At 41.8% G+C, this 25,381-nt stretch overlaps 1 protein-coding gene across 3 annotated transcripts in view; it reads left to right on the top strand.

Annotated features, from left to right (window-relative positions):
• Positions 1 to 25,381, top strand: part of rpap1 (RNA polymerase II associated protein 1) — a 68,721-nt gene that overhangs the window by 37,282 nt on the left and 6,058 nt on the right. For all 3 annotated transcript variants that reach the window (XM_062968152.1, XM_003214580.4, XM_062968153.1), the window contains 8 exons: positions 286 to 420; positions 3,649 to 3,828; positions 5,010 to 5,167; positions 5,658 to 5,837; positions 11,538 to 11,739; positions 20,428 to 20,537; positions 24,530 to 24,725; positions 25,051 to 25,200. In XM_062968152.1, coding sequence (XP_062824222.1) covers positions 286 to 420; positions 3,649 to 3,828; positions 5,010 to 5,167; positions 5,658 to 5,837; positions 11,538 to 11,739; positions 20,428 to 20,537; positions 24,530 to 24,725; positions 25,051 to 25,200 — 1,311 coding nt within the window. The remainder of the gene's footprint in view (positions 1 to 285; positions 421 to 3,648; positions 3,829 to 5,009; positions 5,168 to 5,657; positions 5,838 to 11,537; positions 11,740 to 20,427; positions 20,538 to 24,529; positions 24,726 to 25,050; positions 25,201 to 25,381) is intronic.

A 25,381-nucleotide genomic window follows, 5' to 3' on the forward strand; every position in this document is an offset into this window, starting at 1 on the left:
CCTTTCAGAAGAGTTGGCTCTATACTTATTTTATATTTTGCTCTACCTTTTCCAGTTCTACAATACCCTCCTGCCTTCCCTTTTCTTTACTACTGAGACAGAAAAACTGGGAAATTTGCTTGTCTTAATTACTTTAAAACATTTAGCTGATGTTTCAAATAAGCAAAATGATTTAATTAGCTTAACTAATAATGTTATATCAAAGAGATCTAATAACTTCTGAAGCATTAAATCACAAACAGAAATCCAGATGGTGGTGGTGATAATTATTTACTTTTTTCCAAGGGACTTTTGAAGACCAAAATTCTTCACCGCATTAGGTACCTTCTAGAAGTTATGCAACCTGTGCCTTTGGTCGTCCTGGAAATTCTAGACATCCTCACTTACATCACAAGGCACTCCATTGAAGCATGCAGCCAGGTAGGTGTATGTGTATGTCTTGAGACTTGAGAAAAAACAAAAGGAAAGTGGTTTAAAATCTTTATTACTTTAATACATTTATTTAGATGTTCTGAAAGGTCACCTAATACTCTGGGAGCTTTCATGTTATCAAGATCCTATACAAAGCAAAAGTGGGAAGGAGGACGGGAACTAGTGGATTATTTTAATCTATGGAGTCTTCATCTGGTTGCCAAGAGAGATTATATAAAGTACACCTGGTGTACTGGTATAAACAGGTGTGTGTGTGTGTGTGTGTAGTTGGCTTTCTGGATCTTGGATCTGTAATTTCAGTTTGCCTCACACTGTCAGGCCTCATATTATTGAATAGTGGTGATGTCAACACTGACATACTGAAGCACACACATTCGCGTCATGATCATTCATGTTTTTTCATATCCAGTGAATCCTGGAACTGACTCCCCTGCCTGTACAGCAGTTTTACTGTGTGTGTTGAGTTTACTGTCTACAATAAAATTGCTGTATAGGCAGGGGTTCAGTTCCAGGACTCATTGGATGTATGTGTGTGTGTGTTTATTGATCATACAAATGTGTATGGAGCTGTAGGAACAATCAAGCTTTTAATGAATAAAAATGGGAAATATGAAGGCAATTAAATCAAACTAATTGGTTGCAGTTATAAAGATTTCTATCCCACCTTTCTCCTCATAGAAACTCAAGGTAGGTGACAATAACATGACACAATCCCATACAATTTAGAAACAAGTCAAATACAAAAAATTAAAACAATTAAATATTTGTGTCATGAATACAAAACTAAAATACAGTTAAGATACAATAAGAACACATTTTATTTAAACTAAACATTCTCTGCCCCCAGAAAAATCCCACTCAAAACCTCAGCATTGTGCCTCTCATCTTCCCCCAAATGCCTGATGGCAAAGATATGTCTTCACTTGCCTGCAAAAAAGCAAGCAGGAAACACAATCAAAGCCACCCTTTGATTTTGTGGCCATCCTGGCTTCTCTTAGGAGGTCATTCCAAATTCTGGGAGCAGCCATTGAAAAGACTCTCTCCCTTGTTCCCACCAAGAGAGAACGTCAGGAGGGGCAATGCCAGCTAACTTGTAGAGTTTATCAACAGGTGTAGGTTTAAGGCATCCCGTGATGATTCTGCATGTTTCATTCAGTGCTATGTCCACCTGCTTTGCATGGGCAGACTTGTGCCAAACAGGACAGGCATACTCTGCCGTTGAGAAAGACAAGGCCAGGGCTGATGTTCTTATTACTTGTGGGTCTGCTCCCCATGCGCTGCCAGTCAGTTTCCGCAGGATGTTATTGCGTGCAGCTACTTTGTGCTTGGTGTTCATGCAGTGTTTCCTATATGTTAGTGTTCGGTCTAAGGTGACACCAAGGTATTTAGGATGGAAACAGTGTTCGAGCTCTTGGCCTTCCCAAGTAACTTTCAGTTTCCTGTTGGCTTCGCGGTTACGTAGGTGGAAAGCACACACTTGTGTCTTGGCAGGGTTAGGCTTCAGGTGGTTCTCTTTGTAGTAGCTGGAGAGATCTTTCAAGGCATTGGTGAGTTGCTTTTCAACTGTTTCAAAATCTTTTGCTTGTGTTGTAAGGCCAAGGTCATCAGCATATATAAAGCTCTTTGTGAGTGGTGGTAGTGGCTGATCGTTCGTGAAGATGTTAAATAAGGTCGGTGCAAGAACGCTGCCTTGGGGTAAACCATTATTTTGCCTCCTCCATCTGCTTTTCTGGCCCTGAAACTCCACATAGAAGCTGCGGTTTTCTAAGAGGGTCTGGACAGTTTCTGTAAAGTCAAAGTCCCGGGTGATATGGTAGACTTTATGCAGCATTTTTCTATGTTGCACCGTGTCATAGGCTGCCGTAAGGTCCACAAAAACTGTTCCCGTGATGCAGCCTTTCTCGTAGCCTTCCTCGATATGTTCAGTCAGATGAAGAATTTGACCTGTACAGTTTTTCCCTGGTCTGAAACCTGTTTGTTGTGCAATAAGCTTGGGTTCGATAACAGGTCCTAGTCGATTTAATAGCATCCTCTCATAGACTTTATATAGATGACATAAGAGGGAGATTGGTCGATAGTTCCTGTCATTGGAGGCATCTTTACCAGGTTTTAAGATGGCAATTATCTTAGTTTTCCTCCATGCTCTGGGAATCTGTTTGTGTGCCAGGCATTGATTGTAGAATTTCAAAAGCCAGTTTTCAGCTTTGGCCCCCAAGTGTTTGATTTGCTCCATCATCAGGGCAAGCTAAACCTGGCAATTCTAACTGGATGGCCCCCCAAGAGGGTCCTCCTCCAGGGGCAAACCAGGAATGAGCAACTTGGAAGTCCCTGAACAGACTCAGAAGTGGAGTGGGCAGATCAAAAGACAACTTGGCAAGGTGGCACTACCTGGAGGAATCCTCCACCTTGTGTGACTGTGGAGCTGAACAAACAACTCTTCATATGTATGCTTGCCCACAATGCCCTGCCTCATGTACGGAGGAGGAGTTGTTTAAAGCTACAGACAATGCGGTTGCTGTTGCCTGCTTTTGGTCCAAAACTATTTAGTTGCTTGTGATTTCTTTTCTTTTCTATTTTATTTCCATTATTTGAAATGTATTTGCTGTACCAATGCTTTTGACACGAAATAAATAACCAAGAGAGAAGGCCTTCCCCAGAGAATCATGGATTTCTGACATGTTGGTGGTGGTCAGTGGCTTCACTACACACTTGCCCTTACATCTTATGCTTTCTCACTATTTCCACATGCCACAGTTTACTGGGTGGAAAGTGATAGCAGAAGTTTCAGGGATAGCCTCCTTTCTTCCCTCTCCCTCCCTTTATTAAATGTGTGACCCAGAGAAAAAAGGTTTGGTTTTTGTAGAATTTCGGATTTTCATATAAGGGAAACTCTAAACTGTATAAGAGTTTAGTCTTGTACTCCATCCTAGGAGAAATGTAAAACATAAATTCCATAAAATAAATAAATTATATAAAGAAAGGTATTTTTCCTTCTCATTAATTGATACTGTTCTTAGTTCCTTGGTCCAAATTGGTCAAACATATCCCTCCAGAAATATGTCTAGGAGGATGTTATCCCAATTTACATGACCTACAAAAGGGTTACAAATGGTAGATGGACTTCTTCGGATATACTTTGCAGATTACATATCATTGTATAACCGTAGACTCTGTGCTTCTCACTATTCATTTTACTCCAAAATGTGTGTTTTTCAGGTCCTGAATTGCCCTCGTCTGATTGAAACTGTTGTCAGAGAGTTCCTGCCCACCCAGTGGAGTTCAAGAGTAGCTGAACCTGGGCAGCTTCTTACAAGCCTTCATGGGGTTCCATGTGCAACAGCCATGAAACTAATTAGAGTCTTGGCATCTGGGGGGCGAAATGCAGCAGCCAGGCTGGTGAGGACAACAATTGGTCACAAATATCAAGCTGATTAAAGTTAAATTAAAAGGGGAAGAAGTAGAATTTGTAAGACATCATAGTTGAATTCCAGAACCACCTAACAAACAAAAACACAATTAAAAATATTCCCATAGTCTAATTTGCTGCCATTCTTTCTATCTTATGGACACAGCATTTGGATTTTGAACAGTCGAAACAAATAGTAGACAATGCCAGTATTTATGATAAAGGTTTTCAGAAAACTAGCATTCAGGGTAGAATTCTAGAAGGCAAATTCTAGAAGGCAAAGGGGCTGGAAGCACGATGACAGTGGGTAGTACATAAAATGGGAATGCTGCTTTTAAGGTAAAAAGGTAAAGGTTTCCCCTGACGTTAAGTCCAGTCGTGTCCGACTCTGGGGGTTGGTGCTCATCTCCATTTCTAAGCCAAAGAGCCGGCGTTGTCCGTAGACACCTCCAAGGTCATGTGGCCAGCATGACTGCATGGAACACCGTTACCTTCCCGCCAGAGCGGTACCTATTGATCTCACATTTGCATGTTTTCGAACTGCTAGGTTGGCAGAAGCTGGAGCTAACAGTGGGCGCTCACTCCGCTCCCCGGATTTGAACCTGGGACCTTTCGGACTGCAAGTTCAGCAGCTCAGCGCTTTAACACACTGAGCCACTGGAGGCTCCACTGCTTTTAAACTCTCCATCAATTTTTCTGTGGCTTGTGTAGGAGACATAAGAAGAGCCCTGCTAGACTCTTGTAGACCTAAAGGTCCTTGCAGTCCCACATTTTGGTTCTCATGAAAATCCATCAGATGGTTCTAGGGAGCCCACAAATGGCATGAGAACAATATCCCTTTCCATCTCTTTTCCTGCCAGTGACTGATACATCATGCTTTTAATGAATGAATTCAGTTAATATCAACCAATATGCATAATTACAGCTGAGTGATGGTACTTGTTTTGGAGTATAAATACCATAAGCACCCAGTCAGCAAGACTTTTGGCACTGTTTACCAGGAGGTTTAGAAGTTCTATCCAAAAAAGGTAGCTTTTCTCAGTCTTGCATCCTGTTTTCAAACTATTTGACGGTCATAGCTAGCTGTTCTTTCAATTGTCCATGAGGTCTATATAAGTTCCCCTTCTGACAGGTCTTGCCATTTGCTCACCTATCTCCTTATTACTTGCAGCTTAATAAGTTTGAAATGAAGAGTCGACTGAGCCGTTTCATTGCTGAAGAGCCTCAAGACCTTTCTTTGAGGACCGAGGATGCCATAAGGATAAACACTGAGGCTTTCCGGTTATGGGCTGTGGCAGCTGGTTATGGACAGGCCTGTGACCTCTACAGGTAAACTTCCAACATCAGAAACACAATCTGATGTTTATTTCTGTATAAAATTCACCATCGTGTACTGTAACATAATTTCAGTCTTTATCCAAGGAAATATTTCGTATTTTAAAAAAGCCATTGTGGTGGAAAGGAGATCTTCTTGTCCCCACCTTGTTGTTCTTCAACAAACGAAAAGGGACAAGTTGGTTAAACTTGTAATGGATTGCTGAGCTCTTCTTCTATGGTCAAACCTGCAGCTAAATTAAGCCAGAAGCAAGTGATGTTCTATTTCTGTAAGGACAGCTGATTTTTTATCACCACTACCACCCCAGCATCAGCAATAATCCCAACATCCTATCTATGCAGACAATGTGGCATTCTAAAGTATGGTCATGGAATTTTCCATCATGGGATTTTGGCTTTTGTTAGTAAACTAGGGATTTCGGATTGTTAGTCAATTCCTCTCCTTTCTCTGATGGCTCTCCCAATCATATTTCTCAATTTACAGGGATCTCTATCCTGTGTTAATGAGGGTGATCCCTTCTCTGTCTCAGTTGGCCAGTGATTTTCTGATTAAGAAATCTACATTTGAGCTTTCTGTCCAGCGAGCTGTAGCAGTCATGACTCTGCTTACCCAAGTGACACAGACAGCAGGCTGCAGAGCAGAACTACAGGCCAAGTTAAGAAGGTATAACCACTTTTGCTCATTTATTTATTTTAAATACTTACATAGCACTCTTATTTAACAATCCCAAGCTGATGTGCAACATTTGTTAAACTAAGTACAGGTTGATCATTCCTCATCCAGAATTACTAAATCTAAAATACTCCAAAATTCAAAAGTGCTCACATAGATGGCTGAGATGTCAGTATCTTTGTTTGCTAATGATTAATGTACACAGACTTTGTTTCATGCACAACATTTCACAGATATTGTGTATTAAATTGCTTCAGGCTGTGTGTCAAATTTGTATCCGAGATATCAATGAAGTTTGCATTTAGACTTGAGCCCTATGTCCAAGGTACCTTGTGAATTACAAATATTCACATACATATATTCCAAAATCTGAAAAAGAAAACAAAAATACATCTGGTCTCAGGCATAAGGGATACTCAGTCTTTGTTACACTGAAATACGGACCTCCAATAAAAACAAAGTCATAAAGCTTGGTACTATAATCAGACAAGCAAGTTTCCAGTTATGTTCTATAAGTCTCCATGCCACTTATTTGTACTTTCTGTTACAACAAACGTTCTGAAGCTTGTCTAGAAATTCTTATATTCTTAACGTGTTTTTGATGAGTTTTCTGAGTGGTTGTTTTATGTATCTGTTTGAAATGTTTTGCATAATGTTGACATGTCTAAAATAATTGCAAGGTGGCTTGCAGTATAACAAGCCATTAGGATAACAACAATAACAACAGGTAAAAGAGAGAAGAAAGAGGAGATAAGACTCCAAAATCCTTATTTATATATAGTCCGATCCTTGCATCCATGGGATCGGTATCTACAGTTTCACTTATGCACATCCAATAAAACATGTCCGCTAGATATTTGCTAAGTCCTCCTGGGTGACTGTGTGGTACAGTAGAGTCTCACTTATCCAACACTCACTTATCCAAAGTTCTGGATTATCCAACTCATTTTTGTAGTCAATGTTTTCAATATATCATGATATTTTGGTGCGAAATTCATAAATACAGTAATTACTACGTAGCATTACTGAGTATTGAACTACTTTTTCTGCCAGATTTGTTGTATAACATGTTTTGGTGCTTAATTTGTAAAATCATAACTTAATTTGATGTTTAATAGGCTTCTCATTAATCTCTCCTTATTATCCAACATATTCGCTTATCCAACATTCTGCCGGCCCATTTATGTTGGATAAGTGAGACTCTACTGTATTTTGAGGACAGAAGTCCTTCATTTCAGTAGGGTTCTTACTATCTGTGGTTTCATGAATCCAGATGAAGTCAGGGAATGTATTCCCCATGAATACAGTATTGTATTAAAAGAAGTTGAAAAAAGCGAAATCTCACCAAATTAAGCCCCCACAAAGGTTTGCAAAATAGTAGAAAACAATCAAATATTTTATTCCCTGCCTTTTTCCCCTATCATGAAATTATGGAGTTGGAAGGGACTGTAAGGGACATCTAGCCCAACGCCATTGCCATGCAAGAATACCCAAGTAAAGCACTCTGAAGAGATTGCCATCCAGTTTCTGTTTAAAGATTTCCAAAGAAAGGGAGTCAGACTCTGTTGCCCTCATGCAGGTAAATGATCAAGATAGCATATAGATAGATAGATAGATAGATAGATAGATAGATAGATAGATAGATAGATAGGCATATATGGGGTTCCAAGCATTTTCCCCTTTGGGCCTGCTTTGGATATGTTTAGCCTCAGAGGGGCTGCTGTATCTTGCGTCTTCATACCATGCCATGAGTGTGTATGAGTTTTTCTTGAAAGAACTACTTTCAGTTCTCAGTGAAAGATATTGCTGGGACAACCCCTCTGTTGCAGCAGCTCCACTGGCTGCCAGTCCATTTCAAGGCACAATTCAAAGTGCTGGTTATGACCTTTAAAGCACTAGATGGTTTAGGTCCTGGCTGTTAGGCCGACCACATACCTTTCTACTAACCTGTCTAGGCCCTGAGATCTTCAGAAAAGGCCCTTTTCTTGATCTCACCCCCATCTCAAGCCCAGTTGGCAGGAACAAGAGAGCAGACCTTTTTGGTGGCTGCCCCTTGACTCTGGAACTCCCTGCCCATGTGGCAGGCTAAAACCTTTTTATTCAGAGAAACTTTTAAAGAAGAAGGTTTTTAAAGATCAGTTCAGGGGGTGCTTTGGATGGGATTGGGGGGGATATGAGTTTTACATACCATTTTAGCATATTTAGTGTATTTTAATTTTGTTTTTCCCACACTGCTACTATTTAATTGCTTTTTAATTGCTTTTTAACTTTTGTGTTGCACATTTTAAACTTGCCCAGTTTGGAGTGTTAACCACCTTGAGTCCCCACGGGGAGAAAGGCAGGGTATAAAGATAACAACAACAGCCTTTCTCGCTTAATTCTACTATCCATGTTTAGACAGGAAAATGCCTGTGTCAGAATGGCTATCATTTTTTTCTGCACTCTCAGCATGCATTATTAAAAGTTAGCTGTTAGCTGACTTGAGTCCATATATTGGGTGAAAGGCGGGATAAAAATAAAGTAAGTTCTGTACAGTGAATAAATAAATAAAGCCTATGTGCATTGTAGTTTAGTCAGTATTTTACACATGTTGCTGCAAGGAGAGGAAGATAATAAATTCATCATTATTATTACTATTATTATTTTATGTTCAGGGTAAGGGTTGCCTCTCCTTTGTCATTTCGCAAAACCATTCACTAGAACAATTTTTTTCCTGATGAATAACTAAAAGGAATAAGGAGTTACTAAATACAACCGTGTTTCCTTTTTTATATTTGTTTTCAAACATTTCATCTTTGGCCAGAATTACGACTTTGTAGTTTTTAGTCTCTAGAGTGCCATCTCATTTCATTTCTGTATAATGCTTGAATAACATCTTCTGTCAATGTAGGCTTTGCAGAATTTTTCTTTGAACAGCCGTATGATCCAGAAAAAAGTGCAGTTTGTTAGCATAGGTCCTTTATGGGACTGTGGGCTCAGAATTCACATTCTTTATCTTGGGGAGATAGCCCTTGAAATAGAAGAAGGGAAGATTTAAAAATGTCTCCTGTGTAAGATACCTATGTATTTTCTTTTTTTTAAAGACATTTTGATAGTGCTGTTAGTAGTGATAAGGATAATGCTTCAGTTGTACAGATGTTGGTTAGTAAGACTAATGTACACAAGTTTCCCATGAGATTGCCCTTGAAAATGGTTAAGAAATTGTATCTAGTTGGTTGCAACAAGCCATTCCATGGGCTATAGTTTGCTTTATCTGTGCCCAAAGTGATGAAAAGAGTTGTATTTATTTATTGTAGGTTATAAACATACTTTCACCTCCCAAGATATTGTCACTAACCTTAAATGTGTCAAGATGATTGAAACAGAGGCCTCCTGTAAGAAAGAAACTTCAAAATGAGATTAGAGTTGCTGAGTTACATTTCATCAAAAGGCTCCAATCCATTTCCAAAAGCTTGACTTAAAATAAAGGCTTCTTATCACATTGCACATGTTTATCCGCTTATCTAGTTTCAGGTTTATTATGTTATCAACAGTTTGGGTGAATGGCCACATTAATAATGTTGTTGCCAGTTGTTCATGTGATTTTCTTTACACTTCACTGTCTACAATTCCTTTAAAGTGCCATAGAGCTTATTTTTGCAACAGATTATCATGGCTATCACGGTAGAAATCCCCTTTAAAAACATCTTCCTTCATTCTTTACCTCATCATAGAATGAGTGGGCTGAAATAGTCTTTGTAGAAGAACAGTTAATAGTGGTATTCCTTAGGGATACAATATTGAGGCCAGCAAATGTCAGTTTTTATTCTTTCTGTAGAAGTAGAGGCAGACAGTGAATCTGGTGGGTGCAAATACCCAGCTCAGTCAAAGAGTGGTAGGTTGATCTAATGAAACTGTGACTTTAGCAAGTGTGGGAGCATTTTGAGGTAAAACAGATAAAAACTAGTAGGGGCAGAATGAAGGAACATTTGACTGTTATGCTGGGCCCAGCAGCAGAGAAACGTTCATTTAGCTTAAGGTCTGCTTTATACATGTGACATCCAGTGATGATTTGCATATATGAACAGATATAAAGCAGTTGAAGGAACCCTCAAGCATCTCAAACTGTGATTTTCAGTGACGTTGTTTTGTATATAGAACAACTTCAAATCAAACTGATATAGGACCTTGCGCGATCCTAGGACTATGGTCTATTCCTTTCCTTTTTTACACTTGGAAAATTTCATAATAAGTGCACATAATAGGTTATTATTTCTTAAACTAATTAATCCACTAGGCTAGTTTAACCTTGCTGAAAATAATACATTCGTTCAAGGGACCAATCAGGTTCATCTGGTCATCCATAGTTCCATGTTTCAAGCAGTAATCAGTGATGGTGCATAATTATTTCCCCTAATCCTACATTTCTTTGCAAACTTAGAGGTTGCAACAAAACACAAGAGAGTTGCTACATATTTAAATCAGCTATTCATCTGTTATTAAACAATAATACCTATCAGCTCATTTCTTGGCTAGAATGGAAGGAGAAAATGGGAGTTCCAACAACATCTAGAGCAGTGGTTCTCAACCTGTGAGTCCCCAGATGTTTTAGCCTAAAACTCCCAGAAATCCCAGCCAGTTGACCAGCTGTTAGGATTTCTGGGAGTTGAAAGCCAAAACTTTTGGGGACCCACAGGTTGAGAACCACTGATCTAGAGCTTCTCCCTCCTGCTTTTAGAGGTCAGTTCTGGGAAACTGTTTTGAATTTCCCTTAATACTTATTATTATTATTATTATTATTATTATTATTATTATTATTATTATTGACACAATGACATTATGTGAAACAGCAAACAAGATAGATATGCTGGATTTCTTAGCACAAAATTACAAGTCGAACACTTCCCAAGCAAATCATTATTATTATTGTTATTATTATTGCTGTATTATTATTTTTATTTATATTCCACTTTCTCTCTCCACAACGACTCAAAGTGGCTTACATTAAAAGCATTTCAATACAATTTAAAATCTGCAAATATACATTAGAATTAAATATCAATGGTATTAAAACTTCACAGTTAAAATCCATAAAAACAGATTCAAACATATTCAAAGATAAAGTTTTAGTGCTTTAGTTCGTTTTTTTAAACTTGGAATTGGTGGGTAGGCTCCATTCATGAGAATAAATAGGCAAGTTTTAAGAGTGATTACCATTGCTTCCAGGATGGGATGGGAAATTTGGGCTCTGAAGTTAATACTTGTGTCTAGCACTGATTGTACTCCTTTGGATGTCTAGATTTAACCTTTCTTCTTTTTTGTTGCATTTTTATTATGTTTCTTGCTTCCTCTTTTATTTGAGGCAGTGCCCATTTTTATTTTGTAGTGGATTTTCATAGTGTAGTAATGTGCTTCCCATTTATACCACAAGATTTAAAAACCATGGATAAAGGCACCAATTCTGCTTGTTTAGCTAACCATGTGCTTATGACTCAAATCTCTGTTTTATTTTGGATTTTTCAGTGTTCCACATTGCAACATAACGACTTCAGAACTGCCCAACATACTAAAAGTGGCAAACAGATAAATCTGTTGAAACAATCTTCACAAGTTCTCGTGTTCATTTTCCTCTTTTATCTTTAAGCTTCACTGGCCTGTTACATTAGCAATTTAACACTATTCTTCATATTTTACCTTTGGGTTCTGTTGCAGGAGTGATCCAGAAGATGGGGATCTAATTCCCCCTCCACCAATCACCTGGAGCCAAGTGTCAGGTTTCAGACCCATCGCTGAATCTGTTTTGAAGCAATGCCTTAATGATATATCCCATCTGGGTACCTGGCAGGCACTGCAACCTCTGAATGCAGCCTGCATGCTCTACCTGGGGGTGTATTACAGTAATTGCAGTCAACAGGTGAGTCTAGCAGAAATAAAGCAGCAGCTCTTCCAAGTATCTTGTAAGTTATTAACCTTTTCCCCCAGTGTAGCTGTCTCCCCGAAGAAGACTTGAAGCATTGTCAAAAGAAGACAGTAATAGAATGTAAGGGTCTGTTTTCTGGGCTTTTTAAATCAAGTGCTCTGTTAAAAGAGTGTTTTATTAAGTGTAAGCAAGTGTCCAAGTTAATTTCAGTGATTTTGATTTGCCCAGGATTTTTACATATGAAATTCCCATCTTTGTATGGGTAATATTTGCTGCAAGTCATATTGCAGGCTCAGAGTAGATTCTAGTAAATCAGGGCAGGCCATCAGATGTTAGATTGCAGCTCCCAGGACAGTGCTGTCCTACTCAGTTTAGCTAATTGTGAGAAATACTGAAAGTTGCAGCCCAAAACCTGGAGAATCCTACCAAAAACCCTCTCTTGATCATCTTTAACCCCATAGATTGGTGTGGTGGAGGGGTGTGTGGCTCTCCAGGTGTTGCTGAACCTTAACTCCCGCCAGACCTTAGCAACATAGGAATGGTGAGGGCTGATGATATTTCAACTGAGTGACACCTGGATTATGGGAATTGCAGTCTAACAACATTTGGACAGCCACGTGTTCCCCATGCCTACCACAGCACTGCATCAGGATAAATGGAACTTGTCCAGAGGAGGGTGGTGAAGATGCTGGGGACTAGGAAAAATAAGACTTCTGGGGAAAGGCTAAAAGTGTTGAGTATTTTTGGTGACAATATTACTAAAAGACAGTTGCATAATCAATCTATCCTAAAGGACCAAGAAAAATTTAAAAATTAATTATTGTTAATACCTGGAATTGTATAATTTGCTGATAGCCTCTGAGTCTTTGCAGTACAGTGGGCAAAGTTCAGTCCACAGGCCGCATGCAGTTCTATGGGGTAAAAAAATGCTTGCTCCAATATATTTTGTGCAGCACAGAGCCTACATGGGCCCTCCAGGGGTGAAACAAATTGTTTCAAAAATTTTTACCATTTTTTCAAAAAATTTGTATTCCAAAATGTCCTCTGGGGGCATGGAAGGCTCGAGACAGGTCATTTTTCTGAAACAGGACGTGAATGGGAAGTTATGTCTACCTTGTTCCTGTGGTTAAAAAATTATCTCTGGGGTGTAAAATGACCCAGGAAATGACCCAAAAACATAAAACCAGGTTCACTGTTTTTTGTGGAGCTTTCCATGGTTTTTTGAGGGTGTTTAAGGGTGTCCTGAAGGAGTCCCGATGGCCAAGTGCGTTAAAGCGCTGAGCTGCTGAACTTGCAGACCAAAAGGTTCCAGGTTCAAACCCCGGGAGCGGTGTGAGCGGCCGCTGTTAGCTCCAGCTCCTGGCAACCTAGCAGTTCGAAAACATGCCAATGTGAGTAGCTCAGTACGGTTTAAGGGTGGTAATAATAGCTCAGTAGGTACCGCTCCGGCAGGAAGGTAACGGCACTCCATGCAGTCATTCCAGCCACATGACCTTGGAGGTTCTACGGACAACGCCGGCTCTTTGGCTTAGAAATGGAGATGAACACCAACCCCCAGAGTCAGACATGACTGGACTTAACGTCAGGGGAAACTTTTACCTTTTTTAAGGGGGCACCTACCCTTCCACCTGTGTTGTACAGAATGCTGTCATTCTGCTCAACAGAAACATAGCGATTTCAGAATGATTGGTTTCTTCTTGGAAGGACCTGGAAGGCAAGTCAGACTTCATTTGATAGGAATATTGAGGGAACTTTGTATCAGACATTACATTTGATATTTAAGGCCGGTTGCACTAGTTCCTCACATTGCAAGCTCACATTGTTGGAGAAAACAACTTGACCTTTATCTCTTTAATAGGTACCCCAGCGGTAAACATATTTGTAGGCTTCGCCAAAGCATAATGAATTACTATATTGGGTTTTATCATTAATCAAAATAAATGTCAATAATAATAATAATAATAATAATACATTATTTTTCTATCCGGCCACGATCTCCGTGAAGGGACTCGGGGCGGCTAACATGGGCCAAGCCCAGGACAAAACCAAATAAAACAATTACGAGTGTCAAGAACGAAAACAATGACACAATAATCAAATAAGCAATTAAACATAACATACGATAACACACATAATAACCAGACAAATGAGGGGATGATACAAACATCAACCACTAAGGATAAAGGAGGTCAAGCATATAAAATACACGATTTCAGAGTTTTTTTAATAAAGTGTATGATCAAGTGTCATGGAACCAAGTCCCAGGGCTGAATTTCCAAGCCCTGGACTTGGAGTCATAACATAAATAATTCCGGATGTCTCATGGAGCACCTGGCAGAAGAAGATAGAAGAGCCTGGGAACTCGGGGTTGAAAGTATAAACAATTATAATTGGTAGAATGTGTGGGAATAATAGTAATGTGATACAGGGGGTGGGATTTGGTGATGATATTTACGTGTGGTGTGACGTTACGACAGAGGTGATAAAAATGATTGTATGTAAACATTAGGTCATTCCCGACTTTTCCAAAGTCATGTATTCTTCAATAAAGATTGGATTTGAGAGCAGCAATCTTTGACCTGCGTTCAGACTGGTCCTTTGAAGTGAGCCTGACATTTAAGTCGGGAATCCCCGTTCTCACCCTCCTGCGGATTCGCAGTGAAGTGATAATGAGTGGAGAAGGCGATCAAAGCCTAAATGGAGCAGAGAGGCCTCTGCCAGGGGCCCGGCCGTTGGGGGAAGAAACGCTGCAAGCCATAGCTTCCTCTACGGGGTACCCCAGGCCGAACGGCGTGACCCAGAGGATTCCCAGAGGAGGAAGAGGCGTCTCGGCGGCTGCAGAAACCAGTTGGGGATCTGGAGGAAGCATGCCGGAGACCGTGGCCCTGCGGTTATCCATCCTGGAAACTAATTTATCCAGGCTGTCGGAAACCGTGGGGAGATTGGTGCCACTATTGGAAGAGAATCTCCAGAAGGAGCCCACCCGATATGGCGCCGAGAGAGAGCCAAGTAAAGAAGGGGCTTGGAGCCAGAGGGGCCAGCGCGCCTCAACGCAGAGCCCCGTGGCGGTGAGGGGCGAGGGGGATGAGGAATACTGGCAGGAACTGGAGTTCCGGGACAGAATGGCGCGCGAGGTGGAGCGCCAGCAAGCTCTGGGAACTCTGAGACCGCCAACTCCAACAGGACTCCCAACCCCCCGAATGGGCGTCGGGGTGGAAAGACCACTGGGACCAGGAATCGGGTCCAGTGGATTAGCAGAGGAAGGCGGAGAGGAGCTGGAGATCCAGGAAGAGGAGGAGGATGTGCCGTACGACGAAGGAAGGCGAGGTGCGGGGGCTACGGCGAGGCCCGCATTCGGATGGGGAGAAGGGTCGACAGCAGCGGCAGAGTTTCGGGAGCCGCGGGGAACGACCGCCGGGATGGGGCGCGGCGTGTTCAAAGGGGCCGTCCAAGGGAACCCGATGCAACCCTTCCCCATGCCTCCCAGACAGCATCAACGGGCCGCAGAATGGATGCAGAGGAGGGAAGAGCTCAAACTGGAATACGGAGGGGAATCATCTGAACTGAACTTTTTCCTCATTGGCATCAGGGGATACATGGCGGACAATGCACACACATTCCCCTCCGAAGGAAGCATGGTGCGGGCCATCGGCAACACACTAAAGAGAGGAGCGGCCAGCTGGTATGTGCAACTACATGCCAGACGCGACCCGTGCTTGAGGTCAGTGCCCCGCTTCCTCGCCGCACTGGAAAACCGGTTCAGAGACCGGCTAGAGCAATTGAGGGCTCGAGACCAGCTTAAAGGAATAAAGCAGAGGGACAAAACGGTGCCCGAGTACGCAGAGGAATTCCTCCATCTCGCAGAAAGGGTACCAGAGTGGTCTGAAGTGACCAAAGTGGAGATATTCAAAGAGGGACTACGCCCCGAGGTTTTTAGTTGGGCGGCGCACAGAGACGATCCAGAGACACTTCAGGGCTGGATACAACTGGCAGGGCGCGTCGAATCCACCCTGGCCCAAATAAAGCGGTTCCGGAGCGGCGGCGGCCAGCAAAGACCGGTGGCGAGGGGTCGAGGAGAAACGAGGAAGCAGGAAAGGCCCGGAGGGAGGCCGGGGATCCCCTTCAAAGGAGACGACAACAGACCCAAGCCGGGATGCTTTGTGTGTGGGAAGACGGGCCATCGAGCAGCAGAATGTTGGGCCCGGAAGGGGGAGCCGCAAAAACCCCCAAAGCCCAAGCCAGCAGCCGGGAGACGAGCGGAGGAGGAGGTGCGAGCCCCAGAATCTCCGGAGAGGCTGGTGAGTCAAGACAAACGCATGCTAGTAGTGCCAATCTGCCTATCGGGGTTAGAGAATCGGGCCACCTGCAGGGCATTCGTGGATTGCGGTTGTTCTAGGAACATTATAACTCCGGAATTAGCAGGAGCGCTAAAATGCCGGCAGACGCTGCTTGACTCCCCGATTGCATTTTCGCAGCTAGATGGATCAGTTGCTGCTGGAGAGGTATCTACGAAGGAAATACGGGGGGTCCCATGTAAAATAGGCAAATGGGAAGGAAGAATATCCTTTGTGATAGCCCCTATTGCCACATACAATGTCATACTAGGGATCCCATGGCTCGAACAGGCAAATCCCGAAGTAGATTGGAGAGGAAAGAGCCTGGCATTTAAAGAGCAACAAACACAATGGGAGATAAGCAAAATAGCAGCAGAGGAGGACGAGGGAGATGAAACAGGGGAAATAGACCCACAGCTATTGCCACCTGAATACAGAGACTTTGTGGATGTTTTCAATCAGAAAGAGGCAAGTAAATTACCTCCCAAGAGGAATATAGAAGTAGAAATTGAAATAACCCCAGGAGCAAACTTACCAAAACCAAAAGTGTATCCCATGTCTGTTCAGGAGAAGGAGGAATTGAGGAAATATATTGATAAGAACCTGGCGCGAGGCTTCATTAAGCCATCCAACTCTCCTCTCGGAGCCCCAGTGTTATTTAGGAGAAAGAAAGACAACTCTCTAAGATTGTGCATTGACTATCGAAATTTAAATGCAATTACTAAGGACAATAAATACCCTATGCCCTTAGTAAAGGATTTAATTACCGTATTGAAGAAAGGGAGCATATTTACTAAACTGGATTTAATTGAAGCATATCATAAATTAAGAATCAAACCCGAGGATACTTGGAAAACTGCATTTTCCTGCGCATTCGGCCATTTTGAATATAAAATTTTGCCATTTGGGTTAAAAAATGGCGGCGGTTGCTTTATGCAGCTTATAAATGAAATACTGCACCCATTGTTGTACCGAGGAGTATTCATATTTCTGGATGACATCTTGATCGTGAGCGAGGATAAGGAAAAGCACGTGGAATTGGTCCGGGAAGTTTTGCAAAGACTAAGGGAAGCAAAGCTGTATGCAAAACTGTCCAAATGTGAATTCAATAAAACTCAAATTGACTTTCTAGGGTACCGGATATCTCCAGAAGGGTTAGCTATGGACCCGTCTAAAGTATCAGACGTAAAAGAATGGGGAGTACCTCAAACAAGGAGACAATTGCAATCATTTCTGGGATTTGCAAATTTTTATAGATCGTTCATAAAAGGCTTTGCGCAAATAACCGCTCCCCTTACTGAACTTTTAAAAACAAAAGGGAAAGGGGAGACAGCAAAAGTGAAAGCTCCTGGCGCCAAACTGAGTTGGACACCAGAATGCCAACAGGCATTTGAAACCCTAAAAGGACGCTTCACAGAAGAACCTGTCCTAAAACACCCCGATATCCGGAGCCCTTTCATAATTCATTGCGATGCTTCAGACTGTGCATACGGGGCAGTACTATTGCAAAAAGATCAAAATGGGAATTTAAAACCTTGTGGATATTTGTCTCAGAAGTTCAGTGAAACTGAAAAATGTTGGCCCATATGGGAAAAAGAAGCATTAGCCATATTAAAAGCCTTAGAATGCTGGCGGCACTTCCTCGAAGAGAGTGGAATCCCATTTGAAATTTGGTCTGACCATAAGAACCTCCAGTATTTAAAATCTCCTCGAAAATTGTCCCCTAAACAAATTAGATGGGCACAATACTTTAGCAGGTTCGATTTCCAATTAAAGTTTTTCCAAGGGAAACAGAATGTCTTGGCAGATGCTCTTTCACGCATGCCTCAACACGAGGGCATAACCACTACAAAAGAGGGAACATTATTTTCCGATAAACAATGGGGTTTAGCTGTCAGTACAAGAGCGCAGACCCAAAGAGAGAACACTGCTATGATTGAATTTGACGAGGAAAATAGTTGGGGAAAAGAACTGAGACAGTCATACGAAGGAGATCAGTGGATTGCATCCAACGCAGAAAAGGGGGAGCAGAAGGGGGGATTTTGGTTTGTGAACAAGAAACTGTATATCCCGGCAATGTTAAGGATTAAGATTTTGCATCGTTTTCACAATAACCAGAGCGCTGGTCATACAGGGATTACAAAAACAACAAAGGCGATAGCAAAACATTGTTGGTGGCCTGGGATGAGGAAGGACATAAAGAATCATGTTGTCCAATGTGATGATTGTGCCAGAAATAAATCGAGAGGAGGGAAGCCAATGGGATTATTACAAACAGTAGCAGAACCTACCAGGCCTTGGGAATGTGTGGCTATGGACTTTGTGGGGGAACTGCCGGTTAGCAAGGGACATCGTTATATTTGGACAGTATTAGACCTGTTTTCTAAACAGGCCCACTTTATAGCACTGACGAAACTACCGTCGGCAGAGAAGCTGGCTGAATTGTACATAAACCATATTTATAAACTTCATGGATGTCCCAGTAGAGTGGTCAGTGACAGAGGGGTTCAGTTCACAGCAAAATTCTGGGAAAAATTCTTGGAAATGCTAGGAGCAGAAAGGAGCCTAAGTTCTGCTTTTCACCCCATGACAAACGGGGCAGTAGAACGTACTCAACAGACGCTTGGACAGTTCCTCCGCATGTACTCAAACATGAGACAGAATGACTGGTCTAAATGGCTAGCCTTCGCAGAACTAGCTTTTAATTCGGCTATACACTCCGCAACAAATAAAACCCCCTTTGAAGTTGTTTACGGGTATGAAATACAGCCTCTGCCCCAATTGCCAAGATGGACAGAGAATGAAGAAACAGGGGCAGGGAAATGGAAAACTCAAATGCTAGAATGTTGGAGTCAAGTGACTGCATCCTTAAAGGAAGCACACAAAAAGTATAAAACATTCGCAGACAGAAAAAGGATGGAAGGCGAAAAATTGGAGAAAGGAGATTTAGTATGGTTAAGTACACAAAACATCAAGTTGGGACTACCTTCGAGAAAACTGGGCCCCAAATATATTGGACCATTCAGAATACAGGGTGTTATAAACGAAGTGACTTTCCAATTGGCCTTGCCAAAAGGTTTAGGGAAAATACACCCAGTATTCCATCGCAGTTTACTGAAAAAGTATATGGGTACTTTGGACAAAATGGACACATAGAGTTATTGTTTGATTTACTTCAGAATTGTGATGAAAGCAGCACCGAAGAGGAGGATGGAGAAAAAGGGGGCGCCATGTCATGGAACCAAGTCCCAGGGCTGAATTTCCAAGCCCTGGACTTGGAGTCATAACATAAATAATTCCGGATGTCTCATGGAGCACCTGGCAGAAGAAGATAGAAGAGCCTGGGAACTCGGGGTTGAAAGTATAAACAATTATAATTGGTAGAATGTGTGGGAATAATAGTAATGTGATACAGGGGGTGGGATTTGGTGATGATATTTACGTGTGGTGTGACGTTACGACAGAGGTGATAAAAATGATTGTATGTAAACATTAGGTCATTCCCGACTTTTCCAAAGTCATGTATTCTTCAATAAAGATTGGATTTGAGAGCAGCAATCTTTGACCTGCGTTCAGACTGGTCCTTTGAAGTGAGCCTGACAATCAAGTGTCAGAGTCAACTTGTATAATATGGCATAGGGTAAAGTAGGAAGGGAATAAAGTGCTGAGAAGTAATGTATCGGTGATATGAGTATGTCATATTGGTGGCTATTCAAACGCACACTGAAAGAGCCATGTCTTCAACTGTTTGATGAAGATAGACAGGGTTGGAGCCAATCTAATCTTCCTAGGGAGGGAATTCCAGAGGCAGGGGGCCACTACAGAGAAGGCCCTATCCCTCGTTCCCGCAAGCCGAGCCTGAGATAGTGAAGGGAACGAGAGAAGGGCCTCCCCTGAGGATCTAAGAGATCATGCAGGCTCATAGGGTGAAAGGCGGTCGTGAAGGTAGATGGGTCCCGAGCCGTTCAGGGCTTTGTAGGTGATTACGTGCACCTTGAATTGGGACCAGAAAGTGACCGGTAGCCAATGGAGCTCCTTAAACGGGGGTTGACCGCTCCCTGTAAGTTGCTCTGGTTAGCAGTCTGGCTGCCGATCGTTTGGCTAGTTGTAGTTTCCGGGCCATCTTCAAGGGCAACCTCTTGTAGAGAGCATTGCATCCTGGAGGTAACTAAGGCATGGACCACCATGGCCAAGTCAGACTTCATGAGGTACGGTTGCAACTGGTGCACAAGTTTTAAAGTAGCATCTTGAAGTGAAAAGGAAGACAAATCAATTGGTCTTCCTCTTGCTGGACATGAATTGCTTGTTTCATTTAAGTGTTCATAGACTTTCCCCATTTTCTCCACAGCCCTCAGTGAATGCTGTTGACTGCTTAGAGGAAGTGGAACATTTGAGCTCTTTAGTCCTTTTACCTCTCCTCAGCCAGCCAGCCATGCAAACTCTGTGGGAAATGTTAAGGTAAAACTATTTCCAGAGATGTAACTACTTCAAGTCAGCAATCTAGGCTGATAATCAGAATGTGAAACAGTTACTTTCCCAAGATTTGCTATTTCCTTATTACATAAGTACTGTAGTATAGCTTTGAGTGATTGATATTCATTTGAATTAACAAATTTGGGAGTATATATTGATTCTGTTTCAAATCTTGCTTTTCTTTCCCCATCACTGGCAAAATCAGGGTCAATAATGCAAAATAAACAAGGTAATTTTTAAATCATGTATACAGGTAATAACATCCCATTCTGGGCACAAACAATGACTTTACTTTGGTGGAAAATATTTTTGTGCACTATTTAGAATAAGCTTGCAACTATTCGAGCTACTTTAGACATTTGTTTCCTTGAAAGCCACACCATTTTATTCGACTCCCACCTCAATGTGTTTTTTAAAATGCCAAAGATCTAGTTTAAACCTCTTCGGAGGCATTCTTAGTAAGACAAAATAATGTGCCGTTTTCCTCCCCAAAATCTGGCATGCTTGGGGAGTCTCTAAAATGCCCCCCTGGGGATGCAGGTTGGCGTTTGGCTACAGTTTCTACAGCCTGCTATATATGTTCCAAAGATCTATGGTAATACTCTTATAGGAGAAATACCAGGATGCCCACTGCACATATCTCGTTTGTAGTGTAAAAAAACCCACCAATAAAATATTTAAAATTTAAAATGAAGAACAATTTTAACCAACCTAAATTTAACAGTATTTCAGTGGAAGACCCCAGGGGCTATCCAGACCAACCCCCTTCTGCCGTGCAGGAAAAGCACAATCAAAGCATCCCAACAGATGGCCACCCAGCCTTTGTAATGAATAATAATAATAGCAGACACCTCAGGGGCCATCCAATTCAACTCCCTTCAATCAAAGCATCACCTGAGCAGCGGGAGGGAAATAGGGTTTTGGAAGCAAGTAAGGAGAGGGGGAAAGGATGTGGGTGGTGAGGAAGGCAAGGAAAAATGGCTTTTGATGGGAAGGGAGGTATGGGGATGGATAGGAACAGGAAAGCTTGGAGGAAGAGGTGGAAGGATGAGGCGGCGGAAACTGCGGAGCCCCCTAGAATGCTTTGTGGAGCCCCAAGGACTTTGTGGAGCACATTATGAGAACCGCTGCTCCAGTAGATACCAAGGGAAGAGTGTAAAAGAAGAAAAGACCCACTAAGAATTAAACTGTTCTGCTACACACACACACACACACACACACTACATTAAAGGGAGCTTCCCACCCTCCAGCCCCAAGGGCTAGATCTATAACATTCTTAAACTTCTCTTTAATATCAAGCTAAATTACTTTCTTGTGACAACAACAATATTTTCATATACATCAATTTTCAAAACTTGTGAGCATAATCTTTGTTTCTGTCTTCGTTCTGTAAATCAAAATCAGTCCAGTTATTTATTTCTGATCAAAATAGATAAATTGTCAGTTTTGGACATTTCAAAGAACCTTTTTTGTTGGGAAATCTATTGATTTCCATATTTGAGTGTTACCCTATGCTTCACACCATTGCATTGTTCATTAGAAATCCCCAACAAAAAGAATTCTGGCTTCATAGATGTTATTTTAGGGATATTTTGCATTGTTCTCTGGATCAGTCAAATGTGACTTTTATATAATCACATATACCATAATAGAACGGTTAGGTTTTGGCACTGTAATAATCCCCTCATGTATTCAAATGGATTCAATGAGCAGGATAATTTGCTTCTCAGATGGAAAAAGAGTTCAGTTGCAACAGAAGTCTGCTTTATATTTGAGACACAGCTAAGAAGAAAGAAAATATACAATCCCCACATCTTGGGGAGATACATTCCCAGATTGTGTATATATAGAAAACACCGGTAATAGCGGTGACTCAATGATACCCTAGAGTGATATAAGAAGACCTAGAAAGGATATATTTTGTTGAATGCAAATAAACAAAACTGCATATACTAGTTCTGCAGCTACTGGGGGTCATACTGTAAATATAGATTACTTGAGAAGCCCAGAACTGGGAGTGCACGTAATAGGCAACATTCAGGCAGAGCCATCCCTAGGTGATTTTGAAGAGTAGGCAAACAGAATTTTTGCACCCCCCCCATTTTTGCGCCCCCCCCCCCCCAAACCAATAGCTCAAAAAAAAAAAACCATTGCAACATTCACAAAAATAATAAACCCCACTTGCCTTCCTTCCTACAGACTTCAGTGGAGGAGGAGGTGGAGGCGGCGGGCGAGGCCACGGCAGCTTCCTGGAGAGCGCGCATGCCGCCGGCGCTTCCTTCCGGCACACGTGCCAGCGTATGCATACACTCTCCACCCACTTCATTCGGTGGAAGGAAGTGCTGATTGAAGCGGATGGAGAGTGTGTACGCTGGCACGCCGCCCGGAAGGCCCAGGCTGGCCGGAAGGTGGCGCCATGCTCGAAGGCGCAGTTGAGGCGCTCCCACATGCATGCACGCACACTCGGGAGCACCCTTTGAGAACATGATGCCACAGGCAAGTGCCTAGTTGGCCTTGCTGTTGAACCACCCCTGCATTCAGGGTCCTGTCTTCTGATTTACCAGATCAGTACCCTCACAATACTTACAATGCACAATGAAACCTCAGCATGCTTTCCATCATCTCTGAAAGATGAAGAGAAATTACAAAGCAAGTTGTGTAATGTGAGAATGTTTCTGTGGAGGGTATGAGTATATAAATATAGAAATAGACCTGTTTACTCATACCAAGACCTATCTAGTCCAGCATCATCTTTCCCACGCGACAAACTGAATGACTCTGGAAAGCCCACATGCAGAACATGAGTGTACTAGCACCATTTTACCCATGTTTTAGCAGCTGATTTTCTTATGATTTTGGAAATAATATATATCTCAAAGTATCTCAAGTGTTTTCATTCTATGGGTCATTGTTTTGTTTTCCTCATTTGGTGGCAGATTTTTGTTAGCGTTTGAATGAATTCTGTCTCTATAGTTCAAAACATCTCTGTTGGTGTAAAATCTGTTCCTGGAGATTTCCTTCTCTCGAGTGCTCTCTTTAGCTTCACTTTCTAAGATTTTGGATTTATTATCAAAAGGTTTTTCTTTGAAGTAATTTATCAGTGTTTTGACTCTTTTATTTAGTTTCTTAGTGTATTGTTTTCATTGTCTTTTTGTAATATGTCCACCTGTTGTTCATCAAGCATCCTTACTCCTAATTTGAATTTCCCTTTAATTACTTGGACCTTGTAGAAGAGGTGTCATGTTCTACTTTTTTGTTGTTTTCTGTTTCCCCCATTGATTATTATAATAATGTTAAGAATGAGGGTGAGACGACATAAAGTGAAAGAAATCCCTAGGACGGGAAATGCACTTCTGAAAGAGTTATCGGGAGGGGGGGGGGAATGTGTCTCCACTGAAGCTTTGTCACTAATCCCAATTATCACAGGAACAAAAAGTGAGTTGAAATCTTCTAAACACAGACAGCCAAAAAAACATCACAGGGATGTTCACCCATCCCTATGCAATCCAAAGTGTGAGTGTGTGTGTATTGGCTGGAGTTGCACTTAAAAATGTACCTATTCTGACTTAAATACAAATTCAGTTTAAGAACGAGCTTACAGAACTTATCTTGTTTGTAAATTGGGGAGTGCTTGTACTGCATTATAATGCTGATGGGCCCTCAATCAATGAAATTCCTATTTTAATTCTACCATATGGCAGGATTCAATTTAATTTAATTTAATTCAATTCTCCCATATGGCGTATTTAAAATAAATATTATAGTGCAGTTCTGTACATGAAACCAATAAAACGTACTTCCTGGTAGGTATATAGAAGGCTGCTTATTTATGTTCCTCACTTTTTTGCTTAGGTCAAAATGAATTTCCTGCCTAGATATTTTCAAATGACATGCTTTTTCAGTATGTAAAATCAGTGCCTGTGGTCATGTCAAATCATTAGAAATTAACTCTCTCTGTCTTTCTCTTTGTGATGCAGGCCATGTTCTGCTGTGTGCAATCCTTTGTCCTGCTCCCTAGCACCAGAATCCCTCCCCAGCATTATTTCTTTGAGCTGCATAGGAGGCAAGCCCCCAATGAGCTTATTGGGCTCTAAATCGCCTTTCCCTTTTCTTACGGCCCTCCTGGTCCTAGTTAATAACATCACGCACATCCATAAAGGACTGGTCAACAAGGTGAGTACAAGGATCTCCTGTTTTTATATAGCCAGGTTAGGAATCATGCAGCCTGCCAGATGTTGTAAGACCGCAATTCCCAGCATCCCACTGAACAGGAAGAAGGGCTGGCTAGAGCAGGTGGGAGTCACGTTCCAACGAGTATGGTTCTCAAGCCAGATGTAGAGCATTTTTTGCAGAGAACCTGTTTTGTTTGCCTCAAAGCAGGAATAAGCAGGGATATAATACCTCTGCTGGTTATAGGAATTCAACATGATGGCAGGAACCAAGTGCAGGAGATAATTTTTTGATTGCCAGGTGTTAATAGCTGTCTCTTTTTAAACAGTATGCTGCTATATTTGATGAAAAGGGTCTGGAAAACTACCTTGTCCAGTGTTGGACCAGTGGACCACCTTATCTAGCTCCTTCTTCTGCATGGCTCTTGCGACACGAGTACCACTTTCAGTTTTTTGTGCTTGCACTGGCTCAGAAAATGGTAAGCTCTCTGCTTCAAATATCTCCTGTGGGTTGTTAATTTCATCTGCCAATTATAGAACCTGTGGGGGAGGGAGAGAGATGGGGATGTGCATGTGACTTGGGCTTCTTTTACAGAATCTGATGCCACCTGTTGCACTTTACTCTCTTCCCCAGTGTATAGGCACACATGTATGTGGCCC

This window comes from Anolis carolinensis, chromosome 1 (assembly GCF_035594765.1).
Source record: "Anolis carolinensis isolate JA03-04 chromosome 1, rAnoCar3.1.pri, whole genome shotgun sequence".
Classification (NCBI taxonomy): domain Eukaryota; kingdom Metazoa; phylum Chordata; class Lepidosauria; order Squamata; family Dactyloidae; genus Anolis; species Anolis carolinensis.